The sequence below is a fragment of the Jaculus jaculus genome, chromosome 11, assembly GCF_020740685.1.
Source record: "Jaculus jaculus isolate mJacJac1 chromosome 11, mJacJac1.mat.Y.cur, whole genome shotgun sequence".
NCBI lineage: Eukaryota > Metazoa > Chordata > Mammalia > Rodentia > Dipodidae > Jaculus > Jaculus jaculus.
Window position 1 is genome coordinate 110,913,256 of NC_059112.1, and position 26,469 is coordinate 110,939,724.

Genomic DNA, 26,469 nt, shown 5'->3' on the forward strand with positions numbered 1-26,469 from the left:
AGCGCTGACGTCAGCATCGCGCCGGCCTCTGCGTCTAAGAAGAGCGGGAGGAGGTGGCGTCCGCGGGAAGATGTAAGTTGGGAGGGGAATCCGGCCGCATCCGAGCTCCGGGGACTGTGTGCCCGGCCTGGCGGGGCGCATCGTGGAGCTGGTCCGTTCCTCAGCCCCGCAGCGCGACCAGAGGCCCGCCGGAGAAGTCGCAAAGGCTTCAAGAAGAAAGAGTGTGGCCCGGGGCGGGCGGAGTGGGAGGCGTCGAGGCCGCGGCCCGGAAGTGGTCGTGTCGGCGACGGCGGCGGCAGACGGAAAGGGCGACCCCGCTTCGTCCGCTCGGCGGCGACCCAGGCCTGCAGGACTCGGGGCGGCTGGGAGTGCAGTCTCTTCCCTTGGTCCCGTCGCCGGGCCGGAGACCCAGGTCGGCCCCGTCGGGCCCTGCGTGAGGCGTAGTGAGTGAAGGGGCGAGGTCGGCGGGCGGGGGCCGAGTGCTTTTGTGGGCCGGCCTGGAAGGATGGCTTTACCTTCTCGTGTTGTCGTCCACTCAAACCGTGCCTCCCACGAATGCTTCTTTCTTACTCGTATTGTTTTTTAAGCTCCCGTGTGCTGCTCCGTACTGGGCCTTCATACGGGTCCGGCCTCGGGTGCACGGAGCATGGTGTCCCGAGCGCGGGAGGGAGGTGCGGGCAGGTGCCGGGCGGTGGCGCAGGCCTTTTGTTATTCCGCATGCACTGGAACGGAAACGTATTTGGACGCGGGGAGGGGACGCCGAGGATTTGTGCTGGCGACGCAGCCACCTTCTCGACGTGTAACTAATTGTTCTCTCCTCTCTCTGGCTGTTGGACGCGCACCTTTCCGGAGGATGGGGGAGGTAACCAAGGTCCTGAACTGTTACCTGAACTTGTGTGAACAGAGAACCTCAACCTTTGCTTTCTAGCACATCCAGCCGAGCCTCTGCTTACTCTGCGTTTTTTTTTTTAATTGTAAAGAAAAGAATTTTTTGTGGGACGGGAGGTTGCGTGAAATCCCCACTCTAGCTCAGTGCTATTTAATAGGATAATCACTGGCCGCTGGTAACTATGGTGCCTTTAAAAGTATCCGCCCAAACTGGGATGTTGTTGAAGTGCATACCAAATTTAAACGTCTTAGTACAGAGAACACGTTTAATGATTTTTATATCGATTATATGTTAACTAGTAGTTTCGTTATAATGTGCCAAGTGTCTTACTAAAAATTAGTTTGGCCAGGCGTGGTGGCACACGCCTTTAATCCCAGCATTGGGGAGATTGAGGGAGGATCACTGAGTTCAAGGCCAGTCTGGCTCTACAGAGTGGATCCCAGGAGTTTCAGCCTGGGCTAGAGTGAAACTCTTACCAAAAAAAAAAAACAAAGTTTGGGCCGGGTGTGGTGGTGCACTTGGGAGGCAGAGGTAGAATTGCCTTGAGTTTGAGGCCATCCTGAGACAAGTGAATTCCAGGTCAGCCTGAGCTGGGCATGTTGACACAAACTTTTATTCAGTCCCAGCACCTGGTCAGCTTAGGCTAGAGTGACAGACTACCTAAAAATAATAGCAATTTTGGACTCTGAGGATAGCTAGTTGTAGGTTCCTTATGCTTGTCTAGTAGGCATAAGACCCCAAGTTCTATTTCCCAGCACTGTAAAAGAAGTAGTTTCACTTATTTTGTAAACGTGACTGGTAGGGAATTTTAGATTGTAATTGGAAGGTGCTGATCTTGAGATCTTGTTAAGCACTCAAATCATGAACAACTGAAGATTGAAGTGGGTGTGAGAGAATCAACCCTGTCTTCTAACATTAGCTAGCCTTGAGCACTGGGTGGGTGTCAGGTTCATAGATTAATTTGGTCGGTGCCTTAGATGGCCTACACCTGTAAGTTAATGGGAGATGGAGACTGGTATATCAGGAATTCAATACATAATAATACATGAAGCTTTATCTTAGAAAGCTTTCTAGGGGTGGTGACACACCTTTAATCCCAGCACTTGGGGAGGGTGAAGTAGGAGGATCAGTGTGAGTTCCAGGATCATCTGGGCTATAGAGAGAGAGACCCTGCCTTTAAAAATAAAACCAAAAAAAAACTTCTGTAGGAACTGTAGTTGGCCATTATATTGATGAAAAACCTTAGAAAAGATGAATGAAAGCCAGGTGTGCTGGTGCACACCTTTAATCTCAGCACAGGAGAGGCAGAGGTAGAATTGCCATGAGTTCAAGGCCACTCTGAGACTACATAGTGAATTCCACGTCAGCCTGGAATAGAGCAAGATCCTACCTCAAAAAATCAGGGGGGAAAAAGTGCGATGTTAAAGACTACACACGGAGCCTGAAATTAAATCCAGGAATGTTGAATCCAGACTCTCAGGCACTAGATTATCCCACTGATTGCCAAGAACACTAATCTTACTGGGTGTTGTCTGTAGTGAATTATTGTTTGAAGGCAAATGGCTTGAAAAGACTTCATGGCCCAGAAAACTGCAAAAGTAATGTACTGCCTTCTTGTGCTCATTTGTCCAAAGCCAGGCGCCCTGTTTAGAAGTCAGAGCATTTACTCAGCACTTTGAAGCACTTTGCTCATTTGGAATTGGGGCCCCAGTCATAGGCTGTCTACCTTAGTTACAGTTGAGGAAGATTACACTCAAGAGGATTTGAGATGCATACGCTGAGGCCTTTGCTTATATCTTGCTCTCTCAAATTAGTGAAAGCGGTGGTTGCTAAAAATAGACACACAAGAGGGGAGGCTGGAGAGCCCACAAAGCCTAACAACCAGGGTTCGATTCCACTAAAGCCAGATGCACAAAGTGGCGCATACATCTGGAATCAGTTTGCAGTGGCTAGAGGCCCTGGAGTACTCCCCCCCCCCCGCCCGTGCGTGCTAAATCTTTACATGGCATGCAGAATCTCACCCCATTTATAAACCTTTTTTTCAAAGTAAAATGCAGACTTGGCTATATGCCTCCAAACTCACCTGATAATCTAAATCATTAACAAAAGTTAAACGTTTGCAATGACTAAGTCCCCCTGCTGCTTATTAGTGTTTCTGTAAGATATTTTGTCTATTTGCAATGGGTGTGAATGTTTTTGATTCTCTTGTTACTCTCAAAATGGTTTTTGCCTCTAGTCATGCTCATCTTTGCAAAGGAAATTGTAGCAATAAGGCAGGGTCTGATCCTGTCAGAGTATGCCAGTGTGGTGCTGCAATATTTTGAAAGAATTGTAGAAGGCTCATCAAGCTTGAGTAAATGAATTCTAGTGTTGTGCAGCCTTCAAAATAACAGTGGGGGGGGGGTGCAGCCACCGCCCCTGTCTCCTAACTTAGGAGTCCTACCATACCTGTGCCTTAGGCATGTGAAAATTCTGTGGTTTTCCAGTGAGGAAAAAAAAAGACAAACTAAGGTGATCATTCCACCTGTGCCTCTTGTAGGGGTGGACAGACAGCCCTCCTTGAGGAAATGGTGACTGCTCCCCAGGTGCTCTGGCTGTGGACACTTGTTGCATACTGTGTTGCCTTGTTCCCTTGTGTGCTCAACTTTTTATTGCAAAGTGGAATTATTGCCTTGCCAATTCATTCTTTATTTATTTAAATCTTTTTATCTTGTTATTAGGCTGCTCTTTGGTGTAAATTGCAATCGCTTAGGGATCGTTTCTCAGGCTCAAGTTAGAAGTGAGAGTTCAGATAAGTGAGGCCGCCATTGCTGCTTTGAACACCTCAGAAGGGGAGAATGGATTTATCAGGAGTGAAAAAGAAGAGCTTGCTAGGAGTCAAAGAAAATAATAAAAAGTCCAGCACTAGGTAATTCCTCTGTAAGATTTTTCTAGTGCTACTTTGGGGGTGTTCATTCACTGCTAAGGACCTTAAGAAAGGGGAGATTTTTACATTCTACAATGAGTGTCCTAAGCCACAGATCATTTTGCTCTGATCGCCTGGGATCTCTGTAGCCCTTTGGACCCCATTTTTTGGGTTGTGCTCTTTCAGGGTTTGTTCGGGGGAGTACACAACCTTACACTCTTCCTCACCATCCAGGGCTCCTTCTCCTACCAAACGTAAGGACCGTTCTGATGAGAAGTCCAAGGATCGTTCTAAAGATAAGGGGGCCACCAAGGAGTCAAGCGAGAAGGACCGTGGCAGGGATAAGGCTCGGAAGAGGCGCAGTGCTTCCAGTGGAAGCAGCAGCACCAGGTGGGGCAGAGGTGACTGGCAGTCATGTCCCAATCCCCTGCACAGCTCACCCAGAACTGCCTTTAACACTGAAATGATACTTTGGGGCATAGTTTTCTCAATTATGTCTCCATTCAGAATTGTGATTGGGTGGCCCTAGTCTAGATAGATCTCGTTTTTCAGTAGTCAAAAACCAGCCTGAGCCAGGTGTGGTGGCGCACACCTTTAATCCCAGCACTCAGGAGGCAGAGCTAGGAGGATCGCCCTGAGTTCAAGGCCGCCCTGAGACTATATAGTGAATTCCAGGTCAGCCTGAGCTAGAGTGAGACCCTACCTCGAAGAAAACACAAAACAAAACAAAACACCCAGCCTGAGACCATCTGCAGGCCCTTGGCTAGCTGAAGTAATGGTTCTCACATTCACCAGCTTCCCCCTTCCTATCACCACAGTGTTGAGGCTTGTCCGAGAAGGGTGTATTCTTCCCACTGGGGAGAGCAGTGGGGTTTGAAGATTGCCAGGCAGGAGTTTCCTGTACTCCAAAGGCTCCTGTATAGAAACGTGGCTCCTGCTCATTGTCACTGTGCCACCCTGCCTTGTCTCCAGGTCTCGGTCCAGCTCCACCTCCAGCTCAGGCTCCAGCACTAGCACTGGCTCAAGCAGTGGCTCCAGCTCGTCCTCTGCATCCAGCCGCTCAGGAAGCTCCAGCACATCCCGCAGCTCCAGTTCCAGCAGCTCCTCTGGCTCCCCCAGCCCTTCTCGTCGCAGGCATGACAACCGGCGCCGTTCCCGCTCTAAGTGAGTACAGGTTGACAGGCCTGGACTGTACATTACTGTGCTCATTTCAAAAATAGATTGTGGGGGGCTGGAGAGATTGCCTAGCAGTGAAGGTGCTTGGCTGCGAAGCCTAAGGACCCAAGTTTGATTCCTCAGTACACAACATACATAGGCCAGATACACAAGATGGCAATAAAGTCAGACAAGCAGAGAGAACACCCAGCATCCTGCTGTAGCCTTGTGTATCTGTGGTGCACACACCTGTGCATACCACACGGTCATCGAAAAAAAGGGGAGTTAGGAAAATAGTGGGTAAAAGTACTTGTTCCATAAGCCTGACAACCTTTTTCAGATCCCCAAAATGCAGGCAAAGCCAGATGTTCCTTAGCATACTTACAGCAGGATAGAGAAGGTAGGGACAGAAGCTATTGGGGAAGCTAGCCTGACAAGCCCAGTGGTGAACAAGAGACTCTCAAGGAAGGTGTAAATCAAGAACCACCGACCGCCCCATGCAAACAGGCACATGCAGGCCCATAAATACAAAGTGTGTATTGTGTATTTTTCTAATAAGCAGGGAAGAAAGGATGGTCAAAAGGAGTCTTTTTTTTTTTTTTTCTTTCCCTGAGGTAGGGTCTCACTGTAGCACAGGCTTACCTAGAATTCACTATGTAGTCTCAGGGTGACCTTGAACTCACAATTGATCCTCCTACCTCTGCCTCCCCAGTGCTGGGATTAAAGCTATGCACCACCACACTTAGCAGGAATCCTATTTATTTATTTATTTATTTATTTATTTATTTGACAGAGAATGGGTGCACCAGGGCCTCCAGCCACTGCAAACAAACTCCAGATGCATGCCCCCCCCCCCCCCTTGGGCATCTGGCTAACATGGGTCCTTTGGCTTTGCAGGCAAATGCTTTAACCACTAAGCCCAGGAGTCCTTTTAATTGGCACATGGGTAGTGGGTACCAGGGTCTCTTGCTACTGCAAACAAATACCAGATGCTTATATCACTTTCTGCATATGGCTTTATGTGGGTTCTGGTGACTTGAACCTGGGCCTGCAGACTTTGATATCAATATCAAGTGCTTTAAAAGTTAAATTTAAAAGCCAGGCATGATGGCACACACCTTAATCTCAGCACTCAGGAGGCAAAGGCAGGAGGATTGCTGTAAATTTGATGCTACCCTGAGACTACATAGTGAATTTCAGTTCAGCTTGGGCAACCCTACCTTGAATTTTATTTTTTTAATATTTTTTGTTCATTTTTTATGTATTTGAGATCAACAGACACACAGAAAGACAGAGGGAGAGAGAGAGAATGGGCGCGCCAGGGCTTCCAGCCTCTGCAAATGAACTCAAGACGCGTGCGCCCCCTTGTGCATCTGGCTAACGTGGGACCTGGGGAACCGAGCCTCGAACCGGGGTCCTTAGGCTTCACAGTCAAGCGCTTAACCGCCAAGCCATCTCTCCAGCCCCTATCTTGAATTTTAAAAAAGTATTTTTATTCATTTGTATGTGGCAGGGGTAGTACACAGTATATATAGCCCCTTGGCACTGTAAATGAATCACCAGACATGCCTTTTGGAGAGAGAGGGAGAGAGAAAAGGAGAGGGGAGAGAACGGGCACGCTAGGGACTCCAACCACTGCAAAGAAAACTCCAGATGTGTGCGCCCCCTTGTGCATCTGGCTAACATGGGTCCTGGGGAATTGAACCTTGGTTCCTTTGGCTTTGCAAGCAAAGTCCTTAACCACTAAACCATCCCTCCAGCCTTTTTTGAGACAGGGTTTCACTATACAACACAGACTGGCCTCAAACTCATGACTATCCTCTCCTGTTTGCTGGGATTACAGATTACACACCACCATACCCAGCTAGTACTTCGTCATTGTGCCTTTTTCTTATGCTCTCACAGTGCCAGGGAGCAAGCCGAACACCACGCACTGAGTTCTATTCCAGCCTAAGTGTAATAAGTATACTTTGACTTGACAGAAACTGACCGGTGTTTTCTGATTGTCAGATCCAAACCACCCAAAAGAGATGAAAAAGAGAGGAAAAGGCGAAGCCCGTCCCCTAAACCCACCAAAGTGCACATAGGGAGGCTTACCAGGAATGTGACAAAGGTAAGGGTCCTGGATCCAGGGTGAGTGTGCAGGCAAGCACGTCAGAGGACAAATCACCCAAGAGCAGCAGCTTGTGGGAAAATAAGGGTTATTTTTTGGCTTACAGACTCAAGGGGAAGCTCTATGATGGCAGGGGAAAACGATAGCATGAGAAGAGGGTGGACATCAGTAACAGGAGAGTGTGCCGAACTGGCTGTAATGCCCATAAAAATAAGCCCACCTCCAAGAATACAATGCCTCCAGGAGGCGAGCAGGTGTTGATTCCCAAATCCCCATCAGCTGGGAACCTAGCATTCAGAATACCTAAGTTTATGGGGGAAGACACCTGAATCACCACAGCAGGTTACATGATCCTGAGTAGAGTGTTTGTTAAGTCTGCTGTTTTATGTCCAGGAGATAGCCCAGAATGATAGTTGGCATAATGTTTTTTCTACTGCTGAGATGTTACTCAGTATTTAGTGACTTCTCTTTGATTTAATAATTGATGGGTTTGGTGAGCAGTAGTGTGGCCTTCTTTTCCCTGTAGGATCACATCATGGAGATATTTTCCACATATGGGAAAATTAAAATGATTGACATGCCTGTAGAAAGGATGCATCCTCATCTGTCCAAAGGCTATGCCTATGTGGAATTTGAGAATCCAGATGAAGCCGAGAAGGCGTTGAAACACATGGATGGAGGTGGGTGGTCCTACAGCATCCTCAGACGGCCACTGCCTGTCTGGACCTTTTGAGCTGATTTCCAACACACCTTGATAAGAGGCACTGACTAGATCGCTGTGAGTTCTAGGTCATCCTGGGCAAGGCCCTACCTCCAAAAACAACAGCCAGGCATGATGGCACATACCTTTAATCCCAGGGAGGCAAAGGTAGGATCACCATGAGTTTTGAGGCCATCCTTAGGCTACATAGTAAATTCTAGGTTAGCCTGGGCTAGAGGGGAGACCTGACCTGGGGGGAAGGGACCAAAACAGCAAAAAAGTCTCCCACTGAAGTTCTTTACAGATTGCAGTTTTTACTCATTGGGGATGGGCTTACCAAAACCATGTTTTATGGAGCACTATTTTTGAAAACTAATTCAGCAAATATGAATATATTAGCATTTAAAAGCTATTTTCAATCTGTTAAAAGTTTGTAGATCAAATAAAGCTTGCAAAGAATACATTTGGTTTTTTATGTGGGAATACTTTCTTTGGTTATTTCTGAGGCACTTTCTGTTTTGTCAATATTACAACATTGTTAGGATTGCTTTGCTGAATGATGCTGCTGAATCCACAGTGTGCCGTCTTCTACCACTTCATAGTTTACTTGTTATTTATTTATTTGAGAGAGAATGAGCATGCCAGGGCCTCCAGCCACTGCAAATGAACTCCAAATGCATGTGCCACCTTGTGCATCTGTCTTACATGGGTCCTGGGGAATTGAACTGTGGTCCTTCACCTTTGCAATAAAGTGCCTTAACCACTAAGACATTTCTCTAGCTCCACTTTGTAGTTTTAACTGATACATTTATCACAGTTTTTGAGTGTTTTTTAAAGCATGTCAACACCTATGAATAGTTTGGGGGGCTGTTTCCATTTTGACTTCAGGTCATCATTTTAGTGAACACAGAATTTGTACCCAGTTTTCCGCTGACGGATCAAGGCATCTGGGACTGAGGACAACCCACAGACTAATAACAGTTTGGGTTTTTTTTTTTTTAAAAAAAAAATAAGAGCCTTTGTATTCAGATAGAGCATGGGTATTCAGGAGTTTTCTTTATAGTCAACTATTTTCAGTCCCTTTACGTCCCCTGGTGTCATTGAGGAGCTCAGAATAAACTGCACTCAACTCACATGGGTTCTTAGTTGTATGAATCACACTTTTCCTCTAGAATCTGCCCATCTGATGTTAATAACACAGGTTAAGCACTTGCTAAGAATTTAAAGACTAAAGGAATTTAGAGACGTGAAGGTGGAATAACTAAAAATTCCAAGGTTTAGCCAGGCATGGTGGCACACACCTTTAATCCTAGCTCTTCGGAGGCAGAGGTAGGAGGATCATTATGAGTTTTTTGAGGCCACTCTGAAACGTCATAGTGAGTTCCAAGGTTTAGGTAGGATCTTGTATGGCAGCTGGTCAGATGGTGCATCTGTGTCTGTCATTGTAATATGTCTTTTGCTGGGTGTGATAGCACCCACCTTTATATACATTTATTTGAGAGAATGGGCACTACAGGGCCTTGAGCTGCTGCTATAAATGAACTCCAGATGCAATTAGTGCATCTGCCTTATGGGGGTCCTAGCTAGGGAATCGGACCTGGATCCTTTGGCTTCTCAGGCAAGTGCCTTAACTGCTAAGCCATCTCTCCTGCCCTTTTTAAGTTTTTCAAGGTAGGGTCTCATTGTAGCCCAGGCTGACCTGGATTTCACTATGTTGTTTTAGGGTGGCCTCAAACTTTGGGTGATTTTCCTACCACTGCTTCCCAAATGTGGGGATTAAAGGAGTGTGCCACCATGCCAGGTTCCAGACCCTTTATTTATTTATTTGAGAGAGAGAGAAAGAATGGGCATGCCAGGGCCTCCATACACCTGTGCCACCTTGTACATCTGGATTGAGTGGCTCATGAGGAGTCAAACCTGGGTCTTTTAGCTTTGCAAGCAAGTGCCTTAACCACTAAGCAATCTCTACAGTGCCCCACCCCCCCTTTGAGGTAGGATCTCACTGTAGCTGTCTTCAGACTCAGTCTGTAGTTCCAGGCTGGCCTCGAACTCAAAGTGATTCTCTCCTACCTCAAACCTCCCAAGTGCTGGGCTTAAAGGCATGCACCACCATTCCCAGCTAATGTCATGAAATTTCTTCTTGGAGCTGTTTTGATTTGGCCAGCAGCCAGCTTACTTGGGTTGGGCTTATTTACGTTAAGCCTGTTAAATACAAATGCTCGTGCCTGAGTTTGCCTCTGGGTACCTTTACAAGATAGGAGCTGAGAAGTCAACAGAGCCCTATGACTTTTGTTGGCCCAAAAGAATCAAAGTTCTTCCTGTCAATAATCCTTACCACCTAGCACAATGCATCACCAAGTTCTGGCACTTTCATCCTATGTTCATCCTTCTCAGTGCTGTATGAGTCTCAGGTGAGGGTTCCTTATCTGAGCCTCAGCTGCTCACTGTCATTGAGAAAAAGGCTCAGTTACTGGGGCCACCTTCTTGGGCCTATTCCATTCTGTCTGTGCTTGCCTGTCACTCACGTTGCTGGCCTCTACTTCTACCTAGGAGGTAGAAAGCACATTCCTCAGGACTTGACTTGGATAACACTTCCTGTGAGAAGTTATACATTGATAAATGTCCCTTTTGGGATCTCATTCTCCATTTATTATTAGAGGGAGAGTGAGAATGGGCACTCCAGGGCCTCCGGCCACTGCAAACGAACTCCAGATGTATGTGCCACCATGTGCATCTGGCTTACATGGAAACTGGAAAATTGAACCTGGGTCCTTAGGCTTTGCACAGACATGCGCCTTAACCATTAAGCATCTCTCCAGCCCATATGGTGGGTGTTTTATTTTGAATTAGAACCTCACTGTAGTTCAGGCTGGTCTCAAACTCAAGTGAACCCCCTGTCTCAGCCTCCTTCCAGTGCTGGGACTGTAGACATGTAACTCACAACCAGCACAGATGTTTATCACAGATTTCCTTTTCATCCCCCTTTGGCACTCCAGGGACTCTAGCCAGTGCACTCGAACTCAGGTGCGTGTGCTGCCTTGTACGCATGTGTGACTTTGTGCATCTGGCTTATGTGGATTCTGGAGAGTCAAACTTGGGTCCCTAGGCTTTGCAACTAAGCCAACTCTCCAGCCCTTTGTTACAGATTTTTATGATTTGGTCCTTTTTCAACAGGACAAATTGATGGCCAGGAGATAACTGCTACTGCTGTGTTGGCCCCTTGGCCTAGGCCACCCCCTCGGCGATTCAGCCCTCCCAGGAGAATGCTGCCACCACCTCCTATGTGGCGCAGGTCACCACCTCGGATGAGGAGAAGGTTAGTCAATCTGTAGTGTTGTTGGGCCCACTGGGCCTCTGATCTACAAATCCATGTGATGACAGTGGCTCTCTGCTGTGGAGCAGGCAGGAAGGTTAGCATGGTGCACTCGGGAGGGAGGTGGTGGGGAAAGGATCATGACAAGGCATGGCAGTGGTGGTGAAGAGGCCCTCGAGTCACACCTCTTCCTGTCATGGGTAATGAGATGAGGTGCTGGCGCACTGCCCTTTTGAACTATAAATGGGGCCAAGCGAGGAAGTTTGGGGTCAAAGGCTAAGCAGAGGCCACAGTTTCTAATGTAAAATGCAGACTGGTTCAGAAAGGGCCAGCTTGCCCCACAGTGCTGCATCTGGGGCTTTTGTTTCTGACTGACCTGGTTTTTTCTTTTACCTACAGGTCCCGCTCCCCGAGGCGCAGGTCCCCTGTGCGCAGGAGGTCCCGCTCTCCTGGCCGCCGCCGCCACAGAAGCCGATCCAGCTCCAACTCCTCTCGATAAACAGGGCCATTGACCCTCACTCCCATAACTTATGTCCCACCCATCCCAGTTTGTCCCTTCTCTGGCCAAAGGTGGATCAGTAGGGAAGGATCCCTCACCTGTGAGGCTTTAAAGGCAGCCGTTCAGACCTCTTTTTCTGTGGGTAGATTCTGGCTGCAGAAGTACTTTTGATTCAGGACTGTGCCCATAAAGGTGCCCTATATATATAGTTCACTGGCTAGAAAGTTCTCCCATCCTGATCCCTGAGTCTGTTCAATGGCAGAGCTAAGCAAGCCTTTCCATAGGACAGCAGTCTTTCAACAGACCACCCGGTCAAGCCCTTGCTAAGCACCATCTGCGGGAAAGGGACCAAGCTGCTGTTCTGTTAGGCCTGCTTGTGCCCCTGCTGAGCTTTCTTCAACCTCTAGGGTTCAACCTTGGAAGCTCCCAGAAATGGTTCTGTCTATCCATGCCCTCACGCACACACCCCTGCCCTGTGTCTCCCTTTCCCTTGAAATTGGTGAGCCAGCTCCACAAGATAACCTATTCCACCCCCATTTCACCTGCCATTCATGATGGCCTTGCAGGTTACCTTGGCAACATGTACATTGCTTTCTTTCATTGTACAGTCAGTACTATAAATTTGAGTTTTGTAACTTTGTAGCGTTTTAGATGAGGTTGTGTTTGTACTTCGTGTAGAGTAAAGAAACTGTTGAATAAACAGGATTAGAATGCAGACTGAGTGCTGGTCTCTGCCTCTTCTCCCCGCTCCTTTGGAACAGCTTCCGTCACTTCAGGAGTTTCTGGTACCTAAGAACTACCTCCATGTAGGTTTCCTTCCCAGAGTGCTTGGTGTGAGGCCGGTCCTGTGGGGCGAAGGGGCAGGGGTGTTTTTCTGTTCTTCTGTGTTACCCAGCAGTAAGATCCTTTCCAACTCAAATACTGGTTGTGTCTGGGGGTGTATCTCAGTCTGATCGAACTCCTGTACCACACAGCGTGGTTAAAGGTGGGGATGGGTTGGAGAGCTGGCTCGGGTTAAGAGCATTTCCTGCACAAACATGACCTGAAGGGGCCTTGAAAAGGCTGCTCAATTCCTGAGAACCCCCTAAAGCTGGGAGGGTGCGTGTGTGTGACTGACCTCAGTCCTGTAGGAGCAAAGACAGCTCCAGAAGCAGGACACAACAGTGGAGATGTCGCCAGCTGGTCCCCCACACGGGTACAAGGGAAAAAAAGGTCGCTGGGCACTGCACAGGCCCACGTGTGGCCTTCATGCATGACCCTCCCGTGTTGGCACAAGCATGTCTGCCCCACCCCAGCCTTGTCTTGAGGCTTGCTGTTCTGGAAGGGCCTGGAAGCTTGCCTCGGTGCCCTCTGCTGCAGTTTCCAGCAGGACCCGGGCGGGGTGCTCTACGAATGCCTGGCCCTGGGCTGCTGGGCGCCGCCTCCCCGCGCGCTCGAGCCCGAGCCGCGGCCCCGCCCGGCCACCCCCTGGCCTGGCCGAGACGGGGCGGGGCCCTGCGGGCGGGAGGAGAAGTTCTGCCCTCCCGAGGGCGCGGGGGCGCCGCGGTCCCGGCAAGATGGCGCTGGCGGCGTGGAGGCGCGTCCTGCTGCGCGCGGGTGCGGGGCCGGGCTGGGGCGGGCGGGCGGCGGGCGGGGAGCGGCGCGGCGCGGCCTGCGTAACGGGCCTCGACGCTCCCCGCAGGGCCCCGGCTCGGGCGCGTGGAGGCGGTGGACGGCGCGCGGCGCTTCGCGAACCACCGGGTGCTGGTGGAGCCGGCGGCGGCCGCAGGTGAGCGGGCGGGCGGCTAAAGCCCCGCGGGGCGACTCGCGTGAACTTGCTTCGGCCAGAGCGCCACGCCGTCGCTTGCAGCGGGGCTTGTTTATTACGAAGATAGGAACGTGCTCCGGCCTTTAAAGTTTGGGGCGGGGGACTGCGACTTGAAAACAGTTGTGGCCGGCTGCCGGGGTGCACCAAGAAGGCTGGGGCAAGAGATCTCGAGTTCGAGACCAGCCTCAAACCACAGAGTGAGTTCCAGGCAGCCTGGACTAGAGTGAGACCCTACCTCGGAAAAAGTAAACTGGAAACCCCCTCACCTAGCTGAAATAGAATTACAAGTTCAAAACCAACCTGTACTACAGAAGGAACCCGTGTCTTTAAAAACAAAAACAAAAACCTCCCGGGGACGTGGAGAAAAACCGCCGTTCCAGAGTTTAGCTGAGAGACTGGCAACATTCAATATTTAGGGCAGGCTGTCCTGTGTCCTGCCAGCGCTAGGTGACAGGCATTGTTGGAGCGGTGTCCTGGGAGGTCGGTCGGTTTGGGTTCTCAGTGCCTCCCAGCTTGGTTCAGTTCTCCGTTATTGGGACGGCCTGAGGGGAGTGATGAGTGGCATCAGGCTTAAATTTGGAAAGGGATTTTGAAGAGGTCGCTTGACAGATTTGAAGGTACCTGAAATAGTGCAAAATGAATTTTAAAGTATGAGAGGACTGGAGCTGTAGCTTAGTAATAGAATGCTTGCCTGACATGCACAGAGCCCTGGGTTTAATCCCCAGCACCACAAAAAGTAAATTAAAAAATACTAGAATATGGGCTGGGGAGATGGTTCACCAACTAAGGCTCTTGGCTGCAAAGACTTAACAACCTGGATTCGATTGCCCAGGACCCACGTTAATCCAGATGAACAAAATGGCACAAGCATTTGGAGTTCATTTGCACCAGCTAAAGGCCCTGGCATGCCTATTCTCTTTGTGTGTGTCTCTCTGCTTGCAAATAAATATATTTTTTTAAATAGGTAGCAGTTAGTATGCTCCTTGGTAAAGTCACTGATTGTACAAAATGACCAGTGTTTTAGACTTTAAGACATGTATTTTTTACAGTTAAAATAGACATATGCAAGCTGGGCACAGTGGTGCACACCTTTAATCCCAGCACTTGAGAAACAGAGGTAGGAAGAGCACAGTGAATTCAAGGCCACCCTGAGACAAAAAAAAAAAAAAAGAAAAGAAAAGAAAAGAAAAAGAAAAAAGAAAGAAACTCCTCAAGCTTGGCTGAGAGGAAAATTTTTGAAATCACTGAAGTGGCACAAGAGCCAAACTGGGGGAAAGGTAAGGAGGTCAAAGGTGAACATGAGTTAACAAGAATTTATTTGCGTGGACTTGGCCATCTCAGGGTAATTAACTACATTCCTGGCACAGGCTGGATACCACTAAGTAAATGCTTTTTGAATGGCATATTGAACAAAATCTCAAATCAGCTTCAGAGGGAGAGAAAGAGGCAGCTAGGGAGAATGGGTATGTCGGGGCCTCCAGCCATTGCAAACGATCCCAAGATGCATGCACCACCTTGTGCAGCTGGCTTATGTGGGTCCTGAGGACTCAGACCTGGGTCCTTTGGCTTTGCAGGCAAATGGCTTAACTGCTAAGCTCTCTCCAGCCTTAAACACTTTGTTTGTTTGTTTGTTTGTTTGTTTGTTTTCAAGGTAGGGTCTCATTCTAGCCCAGGCTGACCCAGAATTCACTATGTAGTCTCAGGGTGGCCTCAAATTCACTGTGATCCACCTACCTGTGCCTTGTGAGTGCTGGTATTAAAGGCGTGCGCCACCACACCTGGCTCCAGGCTCCGTATCAAGATCTTTATCATAGAGGACTGGAGGCGTGGCTCACTGATAGATCAGTTGCCTAGCATATGTAAGATTCTGGGTTCAGTCTCCAAGAGCAGAGCCTAGTGGGCAACCCTGGCACAGTGCTCCTGTTGCCCAGTGTAAATGAGATGCACAGGTGAAGTCTGAGGAGGCATGTGGAGCACCCCCCACAGTCTGCGTGCTTCGGGAACCTCCACTGCTCAGCTGTCTAGACTCTAATACTGCTCTTCCCAAACCAAGTGCTTTCTCCATCGTGTAAGGAACTGGTGACCTCATGTGATGGAAAGTGGAATTTGTGCTGTGGTGACACATGCCTGTAGTTCTTACACTTGGTCTCAAAGTTGGAGGTTAGAGTCAGCCAAGCCTGCTTCTGTCCCCACTATAAGAGAAAAGCCAGGCTGTAAAACAGAAGTACTAAGGCCCTTTTTCCTTTAGGAAAAATTAAGGCTTGAAAGAAGTAATGGTACAAATCTGCTTTTAGAATGGGTGTAAGGGGGCTGGAGAGATGGCTTAGAGGTTAACGCACTTGTCTGCCAAGCCAAAGGACCCAGGTTCAATTCCCCACAACCCACGTTAGCCAGATGCACAAGGGGGCACATGCATTTGAGTTTGATTGTAGTGGCTGGAAGCCTTGGCATGCCCACTCTCACTCTCTGTCCCCCTCTCTCTCTCTTGCTGACTCTAATAAATAAAATTTTAAAAACTCTGTGTAAGGGCTGGGTGTGGTGGTGCACACCTTTAATCCCAGCTCTCTGGAGGCAAAGGTAGGAGGATCACCAAGAGTTGGAGGAGTTGGAGGCTACCTGAGAGAACATAGTGAATTTCAGGTCAGCTTGAGCTAGAGAGAGACACCTACCTCAAAAAAAAAAAAAAAAAGTGTGTAAGGGGCTGGAGAGATGGCTTAGCAGTAAAGGCACTTGCCTGCGAAGCCTCAGAATTCATGTTCACATCTCCAGGTCCCACATAGCCAGACTCAGTGATGCAGCCATGCCATGCCGCACATCTGCACAAAGGGACACATGCATCTGGAGTTGGGGGTCTGAAGGCCCTAGCACACAGATTCTCTCTCTGCCTTTCTCTCTCTCAAAATAAAAAAATAAGCCTTTCTGTAAGGGGCTGAAGAGATGACTTTTTGGTTAAGGAACTTGTCTGTGAAGCATAAGGACCAGGGTTCAATTCCCCAATACCCACATAAGCCAGTGGCACAAGGTGGCACATGCTTCTGGAGTTCATTTGCAATGACTGGAGGCCCTGGCATGCCCATTCTCTCTCTCTCTACCTGCCTCTTCCTCGCTCCCTCTGTCTTTCAAATGAACAAATAAATATTTGTTTAAAAAAAATGTGTGTGTAAGGGCCGGGAGTGGTGGCGCACGCCTTTAATTCCAGTACTCAGGAGGCAGAGGTAGGAGGATTGCTTTGAATTCAAGGCCACCCTGAGACTACATAGTGAATTCCAGGTCAGCCTGGCCTAGAATGAAACTCTACCTCAAAAAACAAAACAAAAATTCTCCTTGTTAACTCATGTTCACTTCTGACCTCCTTATCTTTCCCCAGTTTGGCTCTTGTGCCAGTAAAGAGTCAATTTCAAAATTTTCCTCCCAACCAAGCTGGAGCTTGTTTCTTTTTTATATGCTGTGGCTGAGTCATAGGTACTGCTCCATTATGAATAAAAAAAAGATATCTGGGCTGGAGAGATGGCTTAGCGGTTAAGCGCTTGCCTGTGAAGCCTAAGGATCCCCGTTCGAGGCTCGGTTCCCCAGGTCCCACGTTAGCCAGATGCACAAGGGGGCGCACGCGTCTGGAGTTCGTTTGCAGAGGCTGGAAGCCCTGGCACGCCCATTCTCTCTCTCCCTCTATCTGTCTTTCTCTCTGTCTGTCGCTCTCAAATAAATAAATAAAATTTAAAAAAAAAAAAAAGATATCTCCCACCAAGACTTAGTCCGCACTCCCAGAAAAGGGTTTGTGTTGACCATCCAGAAACTGTTGAGCTCACTAGGAAATGCCCCTTGACTAATTGGTACTTTGGAAGCCCTTGAGGCAAGAACAAATGACCAAAGCCAACAGCTGCAGTGTCCCAGGGATCAGGCCCTTGTTTTTCTTATCTCTCTGCTGCTTGAAGAATGAGTGATGCGACAATGACAGCCTAGGGACACCTGCCTCCAGCATTTTCAGCACCATTGCCAAACTGCACATCCTGGAGTCTTCACTCATCTAGTGAGAGCTGTTGCTCAGCTCCTGGAGAGAAGAGTGAGGAGGAATTCTTCTGTGGAATTCCAGATAGGACAGGCTGGTGAGAAACTGAACTCGGGAGATCTGGGACCAACTCTGCCCATGTTGTTTTGCAAGAGGTCAGAGTCATAGCCCAGATCCCTGGGAATGCTCTGCGGTGACATGCCTTGGTGTCCTTGAGGCTTGGAGCAGAGGGCAGTCTGCCCAGAGTGGAAGTGACAAGCAGCTATGTGGTGTTTGCTGGGTTTCAGGCAGGGTATTATTTAGGTAGTTACTTTGGTTTTTTCAAGGTAGGGCCTCACTCTAGCTCCAGGCTGACCTGGAACTCAGTCTGCAGTCCCAAAATGTTAATGTTGAGGGAAACATTTACTACTACTTTTTTCTTTTCTGGTTTTTCAAGGTAGGGTCTCACTTTTTAGCCCAGGCTGACCTGGAATTTGCTATGTAGTCTCAGGGTGGCCTTGAACTCACAGCAATACTCTTATCTCTGCCTCCCGAGTGCTGGAATTAAAGGTGCCAACATGCCTAGCCCATTTGCTTTTAAGTTTTTTTTTTTGTTTTTTTTTTGAGAGAGAGAGAATGGGATTTCCAGGACCTCCAGCCACTGCAAACTAATTCCAGACACACGTGCCCCTTGTGCATCTGGCTTACGTGAGTCCTGGGGAATCAAACCGAAGTCCTTTGGCCTTACAGGCAAGCGCCTAACCCTCTAAGCCATCTCTCCAGCCCACATTTACTATTATATGGCAAAATTTCTCCACGTTGAAAGTAGTAAACACCTTTGCCAGTTTTTTTGTCTTTTTGAGGTAGGGTCTCTCTAGCTCAGGCTGACCTGGAATTCACTATGTATTCTCAGGGTGGCCTTGAACTCGTGGTGATCCTCCTACCTCTGTCTCCCGAGTGCTGGGATTAAAGGCTTGTGCCACCACGCCCGGCTAACTCTGCCAGTTTTTATCAAAAGCAGCTGGGACAACTCAAGGTGTGGGAAGGCTCATTGGAGCCCTACCTGAGGTCATGGGAGCCCCCTGTGCCAGATGCATACAATGACTGCAGGAGGTCTTGTGCCCTGGAGTGGGGAGATGGGTATAAACATAGAGGGTCACAGACAAGGGACAATGAGCTCCATTTAAGCCATTTCTCTTTTTTTTTTTTTTTAATTTTTATTTATTTATTTGAGAGCGATAGACACAGAGAGAAAGACAGGTAGAGGGAGAGAGAGAGAATGGGCGCGCCAGGGCTTCCAGCCTCTGCAAACGAACTCCAGACGCGTGCGCCCCCTTGTGCATCTGGCTAACGTGGGACCTGGGGAACCGAGCCTCGAACCAGGGTCCTTAGGCTTCACAGGCAAGCGCTTAACCGCTATGCCATCTCTCCAGCCCCCATTTCTCTTTTTTTAAAGTTCGTTGTTTTGTTGTTTTTTTTTAATTTATTTATTTGAGAGCGATAGAACAAGAAAGGCAGATAGAGAGAATTGGTGCACCAGGGCCTCCAGCTACTGCAAACGAACTCCAGACGCATGCGCCCCCTTGTGCATCTGGCTAACATGGGTCCTGGGGAATCAAGCCTCAAACCAGGGTCCTTAGGCTTCACAAGCAAACGCTTAACCGCTAAGCCCTCTTAGCCCTGAGCCATTTCTTTGGGGTCTTCATGCTCTATAAATCAATTCTCACCCTGAGACTGAGGGAGGACCATCCTTGGTGGTAATCTGGACATAGTAAGCCCCAGTAACTTGCTACTTTGGAGGTCTCTTGCTCTGTAAGTCAGTCCTCACCCCGAGGCTGAGGGAGGGGCATCTGTGGGGGGGGGGGGTGATCCTGTATAGCAAACCCACTGACGTGCCGCTCTGTGGTCTCACACTGATGGACAGGGACACAGAGCTTCTGGAAGCAGCCACAGGGAATTTGTCCTTCAGGGTGGAATGAGACTTTGGAGTCCCTATGCTCTGTAAGCTTAAGTCCTCACCCTGAGGCTGAGGGAGGAGCATCGGAGGAGTAATCTTGACACATGGAGCCCCATCTAAGCGACTGCTTCGGGGGCTCCACATTCCTGTAAAGGAGCCTTCTCCGTGCTCTGTGACTCCAGTAAACTCACTGAACTGGTGGCATTGGTGCAGTTGTACTTTGGTCTGCCACCTGAGCCCTGTTTGGGATGAAGACATCGTATGTTTGCATCTCTCCAGGGGAAAAGTTTCCTGTGTGAACTTCCTTTTTTGGGGGGTTGGGGAGCAAGTCAGGGCCTTTAGCCACTGCAAATTTCAGATGCATGTGTCACCTTGTGCAACGGGCTTATGTGGGTACTGAAGAACTGAACCTGGGTCCTTAGGCTTTACAGTTAAGTACCTTAACTGCTAAGCCACCTCTTCAGCCCCTCTGTGTCAACTTCTAAACTAGGTATGCCCATTCTCCTTCGCTTCTCCTCTATCTCTGCAAATCTGAGAGAAAATGGGCACACCAGGACCTCCAGTCACTGCTAATGAACTCCAGACGCATGCACCACTTTGTGCATCTGGCTTACATGGGTCCTGAGGAATCGAATCTGGGTCCTTTGGCTTTGCAGGCAAGCACCTTAACCACTGAGCCAGCTCTCCAGCCCATAAGTAAAATATTTTAAAGTAGGGCCAGGCGTGGTGGTTGGGATTAACTGGTGTGCACCACCACACCCAGCACAGATCTTCATTTTTTTATTTACTAAAATATCTCCAATTCCTGGAGCCAGTTGTGATATTATCCTTTGATCTTTCATCTTTGCCTGTGTCCTCACACCATTGCTTATCTCTGCACTTTTGTTCTTATTTGGGAGAGAATATCCTTTTTTTTGGCTTTTTGAGGTAGGGTTTCACTCTAGCCCAGGCTGACCTGTAATTCACTATGTAGTCTCAGGGTGGCCTTGAACTCATAGAGATCCTCCTACCTCTGCCTCTACTTCCTGAGTGCTGGAATTAAATGTGTGAGCCACCACACCTGGCTTGGAAGAGAATGTCTTGATTGGCAAAGTCATCTGTCCCTCTGTGTTCTAAATTCATCTATAACTCTCCCTGACTCAACAAAAACTTCATGAACTCTAACCACAGAGCTCCTTGGCCAGAAGAGAAGTAATGCTGTTGTGCACTGGTGTTGACAGTCCCCGTGTTTCTCTTCAGGGCAATCTGGGAGTTCAGAGCTAGTGTATCTCGGAGTCTGAGTAGTGAGCATTTGCCAACAAGAATGGAGCTCAGTTTGCACAGTGCTTGCCTAGCATGCGAATGGCCCTAGATTCTATTCCCTGCAGTGCTAGGCATAGTGGTGCAGGCCTAAAATCCCAGTCCTCGGGACGAGGTGGCAGGAGGATCAGGAGTTCAAGGCCATCCTTAGCCAATGTAGGGAGTTTGCAGCCACCCTGATCAGCAAGAGACCCTGTCAATATATTAGTGGAAGAATGAAATATTAGTCAGGTATGGTGGCGCACGCCTTTAATCCCAGCACTCGGGAGGCAGAGGTAGGAGGATCACCATGAGTTCAAGGCCACCCTAAGACTACATAGTGAATTCCAGGTCAGCCTGGGCTAGAGTGAGACCCTACCTTGAAAAGACATTTTTTTTCGTTTGCTTTTAAAATTAGTTTATTTGTACATGTGGTAGGTGGGCACCCCATTGTATCTTGCTACTGCAAACAGAACACCAGACACTTGTGCCACTTTCTGCATTCAGGCTTTCCTTGAGTGGCTGGGGAATTGAATCTTAGCAGGCTTTGTAAGAAAGTACCTTTGCTGGGTGTGGTGGGGCACGCCTTTAATCCCAGTACTTGGAAGGCAGAGATAGGAGGATCATCGTGAGTTCAAGTCCACCCTGAGACTCCATAGTGAATTCCAGGTCAGCCTGAGCTAGAGTGATACCCTACCTGGAAAAACAAAACAAACAAAAAAGTACCTTTAATGTCTGAGCTAGCTCCCTAGCTAGCCCCTTTTTTAAAGAAATGGCTTAGTGATTCAGGGCATTCCTATGCAAACATGAGGGCCTGAAACTACCTGATTTGGAATCTCTTAAACCCATCCTTTCTTGTTTTGGTTTTGCTGTTTTTCAAGGTAGGATCTCACTCTAGCCCTGGCTCACCTGGAACTCACAGTGATCCTCCCACCTCTGCCTCTTGAGAACTGGTATTGTGCCGCCACACCCAGCTCCTGAACCCATCTTAAACAGCCAGGCATGGCCACACACACCTGTAACCGCAGTCAGGCCAGCTCTAGAATCGAGAGGAGGCTCTGGCCCAAACAAAACAGGCAGAAGACGTGATGGTCAGCTCCAGCCACTCCTGGAGCACCACATGCACGTGCGCATGCCCACACACAGGTCAAAAATAGATGGTAACTGTGGCTGGGACATAGCTCAGTGGCACAATGCTTGTCTTAGCATAGATACTCAAGACCCTGGGCTAGATCCCCAGTACCACTGAATCAATTACTCACTCAGTCTTACTCTATCCCAGACTGGCCTAGAATTTGCAAGCAACCCTCCTGCCTTGGCCTTGCAAGTGCTCAGATTATAGGCATGCACCAAAACACCCAACTTCGGCCTGAAGTTTTAAAGTCCCAGAGCCGAGCGGTCCCTGCGGCCAGGCTGAGGTACAGCCTGGTTAGGGTGCTTTTCCAGGCACGCGTATGAGGCTCCTGTTCCTCTCTTGAAACTAGGGGTTGCTGTGATGAAGTTCAAAAACCCCCCGGTGAACAGCCTCAGCCTGGAGCTTCTGACAGAGTTCGTCATCAGCCTGGAGAAGCTGGAGAACGACAAGTCCTTCCGAGGTGTCATCCTGACTTCGGTAGGTGCTTGCTCTGCTCCACCCTGTGCATCTGCCTTACATGGGGCCTGAAGGGTTAAATCTGGGTCCTTAGGCTTCACAGGCAAGCGCCTTAACTGCGAAGTCATCTCTTCAGCCCCCCCTTCTTTTAATTTTTAAAAAATTTTAATTATTTGAGAGAGAGGCAGATAGAGTGGATAGGGGCGCCAGGACCTCTAGCCACTGCAAATGAACTCCAGGCACATGTGTCACCTTGTACATCCGGCTTTATGTGGGTCCTAGGGAGTCGAACTGGGGTCCTTTGGATTTGCAGGGAAGCGCCTTATCTGCTAAGCCGTTGATCCAGCCTGAGGTTGTTTTTTCTACGTAAGAGATGCTGAGCCGTTTTCCCTAGGCTGTGGTCCCAGGGTTTGGCGCTGTCCCTGACACATACCCCTGTTCTGCTTAACCCTTGCCTTTGGCCCAGCAATTCCTCTTCAGCCTGTGTTCTCCCTGTGCCTCCTTGATAGCTGTGTAGGAATCTGGATAATGGAACTGAGGACCTAGATCTTTCTCCTGCCCCAATACTTTCTGCCTTTCCTTGACCCTTTGGGGGTAAATTGTAACATATACCCCTCCTTGATTTGTCAGGAGTCCCCACTGCACTGGAGTTCTTTAGCCTGCATGACAAAATTGGGCACCCACGTGTGCCCAGGTATATGGAGACCCGGGTATTTAGGCCCTGGTGTGCAGAAAGCCAGTGGGCTGGTGTGTGTATATCTGAGCAATGCCTGACCCTGCCTGTTCTGTCTTGTCTTATTTGAAGCTCGAAAGAGATAATTCTAGCGAGTCAGAATGGGGTCCTCAGTCCAGGCTGTCCTGGGAGCCCTCAATTCTGGACTCTCTGTGACCATGACACTTGCCCTCCACCTCAGGACCATCCAGGCATCTTCTCTGCAGGCCTGGACCTGACGGAGATGTGTGGGCGGAACCCAGTCCACTACGCCGAGTACTGGAAGGCTGTACAGGAGCTGTGGCTGAGGCTCTACCTGTCCAATCTGGTGTTGGTGGCCGCTATCAATGTGAGTGCAGCCCCTAGACCACCACAGCTCATGAGGGCCCACTGGACCAGAGGGGGAAAACAGCCTGTGTGGAGAGCATGGGCCTGGCTGGCCGAGACTGTCTGGAAGGAACCCTGATCACATCTGCATTGTAGAAACATCACTCTGACCCAACTCTAGAAAGCCGGGGAGGTTGAGGAAGGAGTGGGCTCTGTGTGACGTGGGGCAAAGGGGAAAAGAAAGTAAGTTAAGGGGCAAGACAGAATGCAGGGGCCTGGAGGAGATACTAGTGATCTTTGTGTGGGGTACATGGAGTGAGGAACACTGTCATTTTGGGGTTCCTTGAGGCATCCTCATAGGATTGGCCACTGGGGTTGGCAACAGTCCCGCAGAGCCTGACGTGAAATGGCAGCCAGGCTCTCTGGAAATCTGAGTCTAGCAGCGCCTTCTTGCTTCTTCCCTGCAGGGCGCCTCCCCTGCTGGAGGCTGCCTGATGTCCCTCAGCTGCGACTACAGAATAATAGCTGACAACCCCAAGTACACCATAGGACTGAACGAGACCCTGCTGGGCATAATTGCCCCCTTCTGGTAAGGTCAGGGCTGCATCCACACTGCCCTCGAACCCAGGCCAACCAGACAACCCCAGTTCCTCCCCCAAACACAGAGGTGAGCGAATGCTGCATTCCAGGTTCAAAGACACCCTCGTGAACACCGTCGGGCACCGAACTGCAGAGCGTGCCCTGCAGCTGGGGATGCTCTTCCCACCAGCGGAAGCTCTCCAGGTGGGCATGGTGGACCAGGTGGTGCCCGAGGACCAGGTGCAGAGCAAAGCGCTCTCGGTGATGGCCCAGTGGATGGCCATTCCAGGTGAGGAGCAGGGCGGAAGGTTGAGCAGCTTCAGGACTGGCTGGCAATGAGAAGTTACTCCTCTCCTGCCATTAAACTTCTATAAAAGCAGGCCGTCACAACAGATGACCACCATCCAGGTAGCTTACAGTTACAGAGACATTCCCCAGAGTTCTAGAGATCAGAAGTCCAAAACCACGATGCCATCAGAGCTGCCCCAGCTGAGAACCCTCCCTTGGCTCTTCCAGCTTCTGGTGGCTCATTCTAGACTCTGCCTCCTTCCTCATCTGGCAGCCTTGTCCTCTATGTCAGTCCCAAGTCTTCTCCTCACCCCCTTTCTTCTGAGACAAAAGGGTCACTCTTTCCCAGGCATGCCTCTAACTCATGGGGGTCCTCCTACCTCAGCCTCCTAAATGCTACATAGATGTGACCCACCATGCCTAGCTTCTCCTTCTCCAGCCATTAGATCAGGGTTCTCTCTGTATCCAATATGATCTGGAATCTTTCAGTTTCTTTTTTATTTCAAGGTAGGATCTTGTTCTAGCCCAAGCTGATCTGGAACTCACTGTGTAATCTCAAGGTGGCCTTGAACTCACGGTGATCCGTCTACCTCTGCCTCCCAGCTGCTGGGATTAAAGGCGTGCACCACCACAGATGGCTAGATTTTTTTTTTCTTCCCAACTGTTTAAAAACAACAGACAGGTATGGTGTTTCACTCCTGTAATCCAGCCCTCTGGAGACAGGTACAGAGGAATCCTTGAGTTCAAGGCTAGCCTGAGCTAGGATGAGACATTGCTAAGTTGTTTGTTTTTTAATTAAAAAATAGGACTGGGGAGATGGCGTCAGATGTTAACAGTGCTTGCTGTTTAAGCATGAAGGCCTGGGATCACCTGAGTTTGACTTTCCAGAACCCATGTAAAGAGCTAGGCACGATCTCTCTAGCTCCCCAGATATTTCTGACTAAGGTTAAGCTTTCTGCTTAAGTCTCCAGCAGTCTGCAGGAAGAGATGTCATTGGGGTTGGATCTGAGCATCACCGTCCTCCCACCCCCAACCCCTGATCAAATGTGTCTGGAGAGCACTGTAGGTTCTTGCTTGCTGGGGTTGTTTCTCTCTGCTTGGATCTATGGTTTCATCTGGATTTTTTTTTTCAACATAGGGTCTCTCTAACCCAGGCTGACCTGGAATTCACTATGCAGTCTCAGGCTGGCCTTGAACTCACAGCCATCCTCCTACCTCAGCTTCCCGAGTGTGCCACCATGCCCAGCTTCCCCTGGATTTGTAAACTGAAATAAAGGACTTCCTCCCATTAAGAAAAAGAAGAAGAGCTAGGCATGGCCACAGATGTCTGTAACTCCAGCCTGAGGTGGGAGGAGACTTGAGTCTAGCTGGGTCTCTCCAGGTTGAGGGAGAGACCCTGTCCTCAAGGAAGTACGCAGCTGAGCAATACAGGACACCCAGAGTACTCTTCTGGTCTCCACACAATGCATACATCTGCACGTACATGTGCATACACCATACCACACATATGTTCAAAACAATTTTTTTTTAAATGTAAATGCCAGCTAGGCATGGTGGTGCACACCTTTAATCGCACCGCTTCGGAGGAGAGGTCAAGGTAGAGGGATCACTTTAAGTTTGAGGCCATCCTGAGACCACATAGTGAATTCCAGGTCAGCCTGGGCTAAAACAAGATCCTACCTCAAAAAAAAAAAAAAAAAAAAAGGTACTGTGTTTGCATTTGATCTTAGCCAAAAAGGGCAAGAAGCAATGCACTGGCTGTGAAGGTGGGTTTCACAGGCAACACCCATTTCCTTTAGAGCACGCAAGACAGCTGACCAAGAGCATGATGCGAAAGGCCACGGCAGACAGCCTGGTTAAGCAGCGGGAGGCAGACATCCAGAACTTCGTCAGCTTCATCTCCAGAGACTCCATCCAGAAGTCCCTACACAAGTACTTAGAAAAACTCAAGCAAAAGAAAGGCTAAGCAAAGCCAGGCTGCCACCAGCCACATGGGCCCATCGGGCTCTGCTGGCCTCAAGGGGATTATAAACAAGGTAGTTTTCAATTTAAAAGTCCTCTCAGCCTTTTCTTTTCCTAATCTCAGGAGGTCCTACTCCTTGAAGTCTCTGATACCCTAAGGCTCTGCCCATAATTGCCACCTTTCTGCATTTGGAAGTGTCTAGATTTTGGAAATGAATGGTAGGAAGGCTGCGCTGGGTCACGCTGAGTGTCCACTGCCCAAAGCACAATTGTGAATGAAGTCTCCAGTTGTCCTTCCCAGGTCTTCACTACTCCTGCCTGCCTGGGACCTGTAAGGTCAGGCATTCTTAGGCCCCAGAGACCACAGAACCTCCACCCACAGAAACACCTTCGGACCACACACTTAGTC

General features: G+C 49.1%; 2 protein-coding genes across 5 annotated transcripts; both read left to right on the forward strand.

The window, feature by feature from the left end:
- On the forward strand, positions 1-12,289 carry Rnps1 (RNA binding protein with serine rich domain 1). Of its 4 annotated transcripts, none has more exons than XM_045130175.1 (8): positions 1-72; positions 3,610-3,797; positions 4,029-4,184; positions 4,767-4,958; positions 6,960-7,062; positions 7,589-7,742; positions 10,937-11,078; positions 11,475-12,289. In XM_045130175.1, exons 2-8 carry the CDS (start codon positions 3,727-3,729, stop codon positions 11,572-11,574), a joined length of 918 nt encoding a protein of 305 aa, XP_044986110.1. In that variant the 5' UTR covers positions 1-72; positions 3,610-3,726; the 3' UTR covers positions 11,575-12,289. The 4 variants fall into 4 exon arrangements, with proteins under 4 accessions (XP_044986110.1, XP_004652248.1, XP_044986109.1 ...); XM_045130174.1 differs by lacking the exon at positions 1-72 and adding an exon at positions 79-443; XM_045130176.1 differs by lacking the exon at positions 1-72 and adding an exon at positions 855-871.
- Positions 12,290-12,743: 454 nt separating this feature from the next.
- Positions 12,744-26,152, forward strand: Eci1 (enoyl-CoA delta isomerase 1). The gene is made up of 8 exons (XM_045161304.1): positions 12,744-12,769; positions 12,934-13,166; positions 13,256-13,342; positions 22,086-22,213; positions 23,107-23,253; positions 23,699-23,820; positions 23,921-24,099; positions 25,898-26,152. The coding sequence occupies exons 1-8, from the start codon at positions 12,744-12,746 to the stop codon at positions 26,062-26,064; spliced, it is 1,089 nt and encodes a 362-aa protein (XP_045017239.1). The 3' UTR covers positions 26,065-26,152.
- Positions 26,153-26,469: the final 317 nt, after the last annotated feature.

What these genes read in the sequence shown, in the direction of transcription:
- Rnps1 (XM_045130175.1), top strand. Translation starts at nt 3,727, where the DNA reads ATGGATTTATCAGGAGTGAAAAAGAAGAGCTTGCTAGGAGTCAAAGAA. An exon ending in AATAAAAAGTCCAGCACTAG is followed by an intron (nt 3,798 to 4,028) that starts GTAATTCCTCTG and finishes CTCACCATCCAG; the next exon opens with GGCTCCTTCTCCTACCAAAC. An exon ending in AGTGGAAGCAGCAGCACCAG is followed by an intron (nt 4,185 to 4,766) that starts GTGGGGCAGAGG and finishes CCTTGTCTCCAG; the next exon opens with GTCTCGGTCCAGCTCCACCT.
- Eci1 (XM_045161304.1), top strand. Translation starts at nt 12,744, where the DNA reads ATGTCGCCAGCTGGTCCCCCACACGG. An exon ending in GGAGCCGGCGGCGGCCGCAG is followed by an intron (nt 13,343 to 22,085) that starts GTGAGCGGGCGG and finishes TCTTGAAACTAG; the next exon opens with GGGTTGCTGTGATGAAGTTC. An exon ending in GGCATAATTGCCCCCTTCTG is followed by an intron (nt 23,821 to 23,920) that starts GTAAGGTCAGGG and finishes GCTGCATTCCAG; the next exon opens with GTTCAAAGACACCCTCGTGA.